Source organism: Lineus longissimus, chromosome 9, assembly GCF_910592395.1.
Source record: "Lineus longissimus chromosome 9, tnLinLong1.2, whole genome shotgun sequence".
Lineage (NCBI taxonomy): Eukaryota > Metazoa > Nemertea > Pilidiophora > Heteronemertea > Lineidae > Lineus > Lineus longissimus.
This window is the reverse complement of record NC_088316.1, coordinates 18858172-18867904: the sequence shown is the minus strand read 5'-3', so window position 1 is coordinate 18867904 and position 9733 is coordinate 18858172. Positions and strand designations below refer to the sequence as shown.

At 43.4% G+C, this 9733-nt stretch overlaps 1 protein-coding gene across 2 annotated transcripts; it reads right to left on the bottom strand.

Moving 5' to 3' along the window:
- Positions 1-5062: 5062 nt before the first annotated feature.
- Positions 5063-9611, bottom strand: LOC135493573 (nucleoporin p58/p45-like). Of its 2 annotated transcripts, none has more exons than XM_064780991.1 (11): positions 9452-9611; positions 9243-9298; positions 8673-8786; positions 8211-8357; positions 7711-7833; positions 7443-7536; positions 6942-7196; positions 6468-6669; positions 5984-6182; positions 5737-5805; positions 5063-5469 (listed from the first exon to the last, which is right to left on the bottom strand). In XM_064780991.1, exons 1-11 carry the CDS (start codon positions 9511-9513, stop codon positions 5300-5302), a joined length of 1491 nt encoding a protein of 496 aa, XP_064637061.1. In that variant the 5' UTR covers positions 9514-9611; the 3' UTR covers positions 5063-5299. The 2 variants fall into 2 exon arrangements, with proteins under 2 accessions (XP_064637061.1, XP_064637062.1); XM_064780992.1 differs by having other exon boundaries at positions 8679-8786.
- Between the last annotated feature and the right edge of the window lie 122 nt (positions 9612-9733).

The window sequence follows — 9733 nt, the reverse complement described above, 5'->3', positions numbered from 1 at the left end:
CCGGGCTGGTTTTGACACCCTTTCTGTTATAATACGACCCGGAACAAATCATTACAAAATTGTTACAAAAACTGGTGGCAAATGCTAAGAAAACGTGTAAGTCATAGTTAATTATCTTAGTCAATAAGCGGGTGACTTTTGAAGCAATATTGTCCATTATTGATATCAACACTCGAGGGTGGCGTTCCCGTAATCGCTCCTTATTGTACGATTAGATTAAAAGAAAACACAACTTAAGACAACTTATACGCGTTTGTATCTATGAGTGTGTCCCTTCTACTTTGATGTTTAGGGGTATTAGACGCCGTGGACAAACACCCTATAAGGGTATATTAGTTCCATACAGGTTCATTTATAATGTAGAAACAAAACAGTTTGTTTTACCGACCGATTGAGTGTTATGCGCTGGACATTCGCCGGTAGGCAACAAGCAAGTTTGTTTTCTTTACTTTTGCCAAGTAATGCAGTGTTGGGCTTAATTAGATAAGAAAAGGGAGATTTCACGGGTAGCCGGTCTGCTTGGTGAGGTTGTGACGTGAGTGGACTCTGTCTTGGGGCAAGCAAGCTGTTGCCATGGAAGGGAGAGGAGAGACATCTTCCTTTCATTGTCCGTAGGGAACTGATGCTTTTCTCTCGCGAAGATGCTTTCTTTAGAACCGGTTGAAGGAAAATACAAGTCTCATCACAAGAATTCTGATGTCGTTGAAGCATTTTGACAGTTTGCAAGCAATACCTACTCGATTCCTGACTGAGTAAAAAATGATGAGTTGAGAGCTGAGCGTCAACTGGAACATTCAATCAGCCCCGGTGGAAACCTATGTAAATAAAAAAAGAATCGCCCTCGCTCGGAATCGAACACGGGACCTCATAGATGTCAGGAGCTTGTGATACCATTGCGCCACTAACGAATATACATCTGCTCTCCGGCGGTAGCGTCTCCTATACTTGCTACACCTCCACATGGTCTTATTCTATTCTTAAAGTGCCATCTTTCCGTTCAATCAGTCTATGCACCCCGGGGGCAGCTCCTCCTGGCCACGGCTTCCCAGCAAACATTTACCATCATATTAACTATAGACACCTCAAACGATTACAATTTGCCTGGTGTCCAAATCTTTTAAAAGAAGCAAAATTTACGCGGATGAAGTCGATTTATAGGATTCTGAGAGGTTAAGACAACAACTTGCCTTGCTTATTTTTAGCGGCGCGTCCCCGGTCCATCCGTCAGTTTGTTAGCTCAAGTGCAGTGGTTTTCCCCCTTGGGGAACGCTAATGAAATGTGAGGATTATTGTTATTTGCTGTGTGCGGATTTGACGATTATTTTCACATCTCTATTTGAACGATACTTCACCTCCCAGTTAAACCCGGAGCTTGGTCAATGAACACGACCAAGACAGACCCATTGCATCAAATTTTCACCTGGCGATGGCAAAGCATTGAATATTCAAATTATGACATTTTGAAATACACTTCAGACTATCGACGGGTAGTGTTCATAAGGAATTAAAGGCCGAGATCGTGACCAGTATTATCGGCGTACCCCGATGGGTACCCTTCATATCGCAAACAAAAAGCTCGCTATTTGTTTGCTGGTTACTTTAAACGCTATCTTTATCCTTCTTTCCGTAAAAGGTTACGGGGTGCTCACTTCTCTCACGATCACGGCATGTCTCGTGAGAGTTACGATCCCCATCCTTGGGTCGTCACGACCGCGGGGTCTCCATTCAGGCCAACGAGTATTATAGTCCAGCGTTAATATTTCAACACGGCCAAGGCATAAGACACAACAGCGTCTTCAAATGCGGCAACTCTCTTCGGGATGGCATTCTCTCTAGCAATATCATAACGCTTCATAAGGAATTCATGATGACCCTTAGGTTGGTGTCATCATGGCGGAGATGATGACGTGATTGGTGGTGTAACATAGGTTTTGCATTATCATGATAGTCTATAGTTAATCACTCAATCAGTGAGGACATGAGATCAGAGGTGCTTATTGTTCATGAAATCCAGTTGACTATTCTTTATGTCGTGTTTTACCATATCAATTCTCTCTTCATGTTATTAATTGATGATGTGTAATATTGTATGACATGGACCACGGTCAATTACACTTATAGCCTGCTCTCATAACTGATTCAACTCGTAGAGATTGGAAAAGCTTTATACTGATAAAGATAAGTCCCGTCGCCGTCAGTGGTCGGGGACGGGAGAGATGGTCCTCTATTCGCACCTCTCGGCAACGTTCCTGCACTCTGGTACCAACAATATTGTACCCGAAATTCACGGACAAAGACTTGGTTTCAGAGGGTCTGTTATGACCGTGAAAGACGCTTCGAAACGGGATCAAACTCGTGCGCTATGTAAAGGACCGACCGTGTTTCTTCAACAGCCGAAAATGGAAGTTTCAACCACGATTTGTTAGTTTAACTCTGGCCACTCGGTACACCTATTACTGCGATTATAAGCGCTAATATTTTGTCTGCTTTGTTAGGATTTTTTGACAAAACACCCAAACCGCCATAGGCCTTTTTTCTGGTAAGAAAAACAATGATAGAAAGACGGACTTGTGGTAGTTAAAAACCAGCTTGAGAGTCCCGCTCAGGCCTGAGCAGTTCAATCGCTACCCCTAAACAATGCTAAAACCACACAACTAATAAATTTATGCTTTTTATTCATCTAATTCGGAAGGAAAGATAAACACCATTGCTCTAATGTGCAAGTTAAGTTCTTTATCCCCGGCTTGAACACACAAATCCATAGGATATTTAAGTGGGTTTTCATAGGCTTCACGATCTGTATCAAAATGTTTTCGTTTTGAGTTCCCCCGGTGCGTTTTTGGATACCGGCAAATGGAGCGTTATATTATTTCTCTGCCCGATCGAAACCAAGAGATATTATCAAAGGAAATAGAGAAACCTTTCGTGTTTGTGCAATTTGGACCCACGGACCTGTACCCTCAAAGTTTACTTACATTTATCGAGCGAGAAAGAGCACCTTTTCTGTGATTTGTTTAAGTAATGCCTGTAGTTTTCAGCCCCTAAACTTTCGACGTCGTTATCTCCAGCCAAGAATAACAACTGGGTCTCTCCAAATAGGCCTCGTTCAAGACTAAATAAGTCCGCTGTCCATTACCACCCAGTCCTGGAGGCAAAACGGGTGCTACGTGGCCTTATAGGCCTATCGTTAGTGCCACGTTTTATTGTCACTACAATGCACTGACATGTCTAAATCTCAAATGAGATCCCATGATTGTTACATATTTAAAAACGCCTGATTGTGATTTTGTCTCCGTGCGGGAGGTTGTTCGAAGTTCCATTCAGTGACAATGCGAAAACAGATTATTAATCCGTCTCTATTGTTCATTGATTGCGCAAGAGAGATCTACTCTACATGTTGATATTACAATAGAAACTATTGTTGTCCTAGATTACGAACAGACTTGACCAGATTCCGAAAGGAAACTGTCCTCATGGTTTTTTGTGACGTTTGTCTTTTTCTGGAAGAGACTGTCTTTTGGTCTTTTTAGATGTGGTTGTATTCGGCTAACGTTGACGAAAGTGAATATGAGACCACACATTACCTTGAGGAAAGTGTCCTCTGACCTGTTTTGAAATGGATGTCTGTGGCCAGTGTTAACGATTGGGGACGACGAGACAATACACTCCACAGCGAAGGCTGTCTAGTCTCCAGTCTGGTCTATACAAGGATGGTTGTCTTCAGCTAGAGTTGACGATTGGAGAAGATGAGACTATACACTCATAACGTAGGCCGTCTCCAGTATGTTTTGTGACGGTTGTTTGCGGCTGTGTTTCAATATGGAGAAGACGAGACAAGTCATTGATCCCTGGAGGAGACTGTCCTCTGGTCTATTTTGATGTGATTGTCTTCGCCTAGTGTTCAGAAGTGGAGGAGACTGTGCATTCCACTGAGGACATTGTCCTCTGCATGGTTTACTGTCTTCAACAGCATATTGAGATCGAAACAAGGATCCTGATGATTTCCATGTGATTGTACGAGGCATGGGTTGTGAATTGGTCAAACGAAGTGTCAGGTTGAAACCGTCTTCAAGTGGACAATGAGATAGAAGTTCTACTGGAGACAGCTCTATGAGGTACCTCAGGTAGCGTGATCAAGCTACTTCATGTGGACTACTTGAGATGCCAAGAAGAGTATAATTGGGGCTGTCTTAAAGAGCGCAGTTAGATTAAAGCTCTACCAGAGAAGCTCATACAGGGTTGGAGGGGTCCTGATGCTGTACCATGTTACGAGGCACCTCAGGTACACGAGGATACTCAGATACATGAGCTGCTTCAAGTGGGCTACTTGGGTTGGAAGAAAGGTAGTTGGGCCAGTCTTCAAGAAGATCTCTCCAGAAGGAGAAGGGGCTTGCTGTCCCAGTGCAGGTTCATGAGCCGAGTACTTGGTACTAGATACTTGGCATGTATTCAAGAGCACAGCAAGACATAACTCACTGCAGCCTGCTCCATGACCAAGAAGGCGAGCCTTTCATTTCTCACTTCAAGGGAAACCTGGTTGCGACTGAAGACAAGTCTTCATTGAATGTGTTACACTTTAGGAGTTGGTCCTAATGAGCAGGAAGGCGAACATTGCATGTCTCACAACAAGAGAGACCTGGTTGTGACCAAAGACAGTTTTCATTGAATTTCGCTCATGTTGTTGGTCCCAACGACCAGGCGAGCCTTTCATGTTCCATAACAAGAGAAACCTGGTTGTGACAGAAGACAGGCTTCAGTGAATGTGACACACTTGAGGAGTGTGTCCTGATGACAAAGGTGATCCTTTCATGTCTCGCAATAACAGTGGAGACCTGGTTGTGACTGAAGACAGCATTCACTTGAGAAGTTTGGTCCCATGAGCGAAAGCCATCCTCAGCAAGGTTGCTGTGGACTTGCCTCCGTTCTCCTGGACACATCTCTGCAAGACGCCTTGCTAGTTTACCTTGAGGAGGGTCAACTGGAGCAGCCTTGTGCAAAGAAAAGCACCCAGGGTCAATACAACCACCGATAAGACTGATTACTACAAATGTACATGAATCTTTATTAAAAGTAATTCATACTGTCAAAATGAAATATGCCATCAATCTTACAAGACAGGGGTCATTTATCACTTCAAGAAATGGAGGAAAGGTAGCCCTTCCATTGTGTTCAATGCACAGTTCTCAAGCTTTACTCCATTTTTCCTGATCAAATTGTCTGTATATTCTCCAATCAGTGTTTGCACCATCAAATACGAACACAAAAGTAACGAAGAAAACAACTCAGGACAACTGAAGCACTAATTTTTCTTTCCTCTTTTACTTCCTGCAGGCGGCTTCTGTAACTGGAATGGTGAGGAGGTGGCAAATGCTGTTGAAACAGGTGTCCCGAATCCAAATGCTGGTGTCTGCGCGGCTGGCGTTCCAAAAGAAAATCCAGTTGACGGAGCAGTGGTAGCTGCACCAAAAGCTGTGAATAGAAGACGAGGGAAGACTTGATACATGTATAAGATGAAATATCACCACGGAATGATTAGGAATGATATGCCACAGAACTCAATAAATGTAGCTCTAAGTATTCACGAGGACGAATTGGGTTTCATTGAGACCCCAGTTGTAACACACCAAACCAGCCAGGTGTACCAGACTCAACCAGTCGGTCATACACCATCATACACCAAGAGGAAAGAGGAGCTCTTTTGAAATTTTCGCTGCCAACTCTTTGAAAGGTACTCACTTAATCCAGCTCCTAAAGTCGGTGCTTGTGTTGTCTGAGCTGCTAACAGCCCAACAGTTGGTGGAGCCCCTGAAATGGTTCAACAACACTTTAATGCCAAATGTGTAAACAGTGATGAAGACAATTGCACAACCTCAAATGGTGTTAATGACCCAAATTTAACGGCAACGGATAATATCATAATATCGATACTTGATGACGTTCAGTCAAGCCATGCTCATCTGTTTTGTATATTTAGAACGCTCACCTGCTGGCTGTTGTCCTCTATTTAAAGCTGTTGCCATGGCGACTGCAGCAGCGTTAGTCAGTCCAGAGAACGGTGTCGGGCCGACTCGTGCTGTTGGTCTCTCTGCAGCCTTTAAGATAGCTTTATGTCGCACATCAAATACATTGGTCGAGTCCCCATGAAAGACTTTTTTGTAGTTCAAGTAGTGTTCTTTTTGGACCTAGGAACAAGACCAACTTTATTAAATTTGACATCCCTGTTAGGATAGCATCGGGGTTAAAAGTCCTACCACTACTAAATGTTGTCTCTAATGCTGATTGAGCAACTGAGCCCTGATGTATAAACTCTTCATGTAATGTAACTATCTTCTGTAAGAGCACTACCATCTGACAACTGTGGTAAAACTGCCTTATGTTACTTCATAGTTCTTGACACTGATGGAAGAGATGTTTAGCCCTTTGCGCTGGGAGGTGCAACAACCAATGGAACAGCTGCCAAAATATACCTTGACTGCTTCATGTACGGCCTGCAACTGAGCAGCAAATGCAATGAATGTCTCATGGAGTTTTCGTAAAAGCATTGTCAGATCTTGTAGTGAGATTATCCCTGGTTGGTTCAACGTGACAAAGTGATTCTCTACGTTCTCTATCTGCTGCCGATACTGGATCATGCTCTGTTCAAAATCTTCGACGATGCGTTGGAAATATCTGGAACAATAATATAAGGCTAATGACTCAAAGTTATGAAGGGGTATTTTAGTAGTAATGCCTCGTGAGGGTCATGCTTAACGTCAACATGGCATGTTGGAATATTGTGTACAGAGGTCAGGAGAGTTAACAGTGGCACTCACCACTGAATAAGATGCAGTTGCTCTGGTAGCCCTTTGCTTCAAACAACCAGGCACCGCAGGAAACAGTAATTAGTATATCAGATTCAACTGGAGCACATTCATGTCCTGACAAAATTTGTACAAACTCACTCTATGGGTGCCGTGTTCTCATACTGTAAACCAGGAGGGGTATCCTTGGTTCGCTGCGAGATCTCCACATTCTTCAACTCCTGCGACGTCTCCATTTTCAGTTTCTCAATCGCACCAGCATTCCGCTGTAAACCATTTGAAACGATGGAGATCATTTGCCGGAGTGTCTGTACGTCTTCTTGCACCTTGAAGATGGGTTTGGAGGATAAACGTGAGATGTCCTCCCTCACTGATTTCTGGCTCTTGACATGTTTCCTGAAAGGCAGGTCAAACATTTATAGGGGAGGTTAGCGGAGGGCCTTCGGTCAATCTCCATGTGTACCAAGACACATTATTTCAGGCAGATGGTCACAGCTTCAATTTAAGGGCATTCCTGACAGAAACTGATTGGTCACTGTCACCTGGAGGTTCTGATCCCAAAAACTACCTCCTGGGCCCACACCTGGTACAACAGGTTGTACAGTGCATATTTCATTTTCCCACCGATAGCATTATACCTACTTGAAGTCCGCAACTGTTTGAGCGATTTCATTAGGTACATTAGTCTCCTTGATGGCTTTACTGTCGGTTGACTTGCCATTGCTTGTCCCATTGCCTGGAAGTAAAACGACAAAGACATTTTTACAAAGGATAGGAATGGCCTTGTCACTACTACAATTCCTGACATTGGAGACAATTTCTTGGGTTTTCGTCCCTCTCCAGACTGCTGCTTTGATGACCTGCTTAACTTTCAGGATTTGTGTAAATTACAAGGTTTACTGATACTGACCTGTACTTGATGTTTTAGTTTGTGGGTCAGTCCCTCCCAAACCTTTTGTAGATGGCTGAGTAGTGTTGGCAAAAACTGGTCCAACTGAAAGGCCTGTTGTTGTGGCGGTGCTTGTTGTCAGGCCTAAAAATCAACAGTATACATGTATGATTTCACCATCATCAACAACAATATAGATCACGGTTTTGACAAGTTTATTCAGATCTTGGATTGGGGTTCTAAGGATGTTACAAGAACAAGGGGTAAAGTCCTCACCTGTGACAGGACTGGTCCCTTCATTCACAGAACAAGAGCTTGGGTTTTTAACTATCACATGTGTCTATCGTTGGAGGGCTCAATGAATAAAGCGTGGAGCACATCTGCTTTATTTTCTCTTGTATCTCATCGATCCACAAACCATCACATTGAGTAATTCACCCTTCTCTTGCGCTAAAAACTTAGCATTGAAGTGACTGTTTCAGTGCAAATGGATCCTAACTCCCGCAATCTGCTTTTCTTACCTGTTCCAAGTCCTGTTCCAAGTCCACTGAATCCAAAACTTGTTGCAGCAGATGTGGTTGCTGTGGTACCTCCTAGCAGTCCACCTAGGGTTGGTGCAGTGGTTGTGGTCTTGCCAAAGTTGAAGCCAGTGGAAGCAGTTGTTGTACCTGGAATGTATCATGAGAACAATTCAAAGACAATGATAATCATGACAATTGGGAAGTGGTTACCAATGCCCCCTTTGACAGTCTGTAAAACATGACGTAACCATATTTTGCAGTTATATCAAACAAGGGACGTTGCAAATAACAACCCAAATTAATATTCACATTGACTTCAATGGTTGGTGCACTGCAATGTAAGATTTCCCTATTCATCTCATAGAGTCAGTGACCAAGACAAGAACAGCCTGTCTTCCTCTCAAAATGTTTGATACACATTCAGGAAAGCAAGATGAGAAAAGCCAGCATGACAACACCTACCCTTACCTAAACCCCCAAGCCCAAACGTGGAGCCTGTCGATGTGGCGGGAGTTGCTGTTGCACTTGTCCCAAACGAAAAGCCTCCGCTTCCAAAACCTGCGGCTGGCTTAACCGCTGAAAAAAATAAAGCATATCGTCTAATTAACAAAATGCAAGAAACAGGACACAGAAAATTGAATGTCTTTAGGGACTCCATGTATTTGCTTGTCCAGTTCTTGACGTCAGACATTCCATTATCTTGGGGAAAACATAAAACTGACAGCCGAGTTGAAGATATCTTTGATACTACCTGCAGTAACCAATCAAAGAAAGAGCTTGCACTGGTGACACGCACTTGCATGGAAGGGCTAAACTTTAGAATCTCCGATCGGAAATGACGTAGTTTGATCGCATTCAACTATAAATCCATTGAACAGTGGTGCTTGGTTAGTCAACCGATGACCTTTTTTTGGGGTGTGATCGGGGATTGTAAACTCCTTCCCATGGAAGTGTAGCACATTAGAAGCTAGGCTTGGAGTAGCAAATAGTATTTAGAATCGTGGACTGCTGATAGATGTCAATATTCCTTACCACTTGTCGCCGCTGCTCCGAGGGTCAGACCTGTTGTGGCTGTGGTACTGGCAGCACTGAAATACAGCAATTGAAGACAATTGAAGATCTATCCCCCAGTTTGTATACCGGTAGCTATACACATGCCGGCCCTACAGACTACAGTAGCCTACACATAACTCTAATTTCGCCAGTCCCGGGGAAATAAAAAGAGGTCGACTATTATTTACCTGGGAGTTCCAAATGAAAACCCTTTGCTTTGTCCGGTGGCCGTACCGAATGAAAATGCCATAATCGCTACTCGAATCGAATCCTTACAGTAATAAACGTGTAAGAGATGAAATAAATCAATGTAAAATCTGAAAATCTGAAATCACATTATCAGATAAACCCTCGTAGATCAATTCCACTGTTGCCGTGTCTCACTCCAACTCGTCTCCTTGGTCTTCGGGGCGGGGGTTAGAGAGGCGGTTGTCCTTCATTGAAGAAAGGGCTTGTGCAAGTGGGAATCC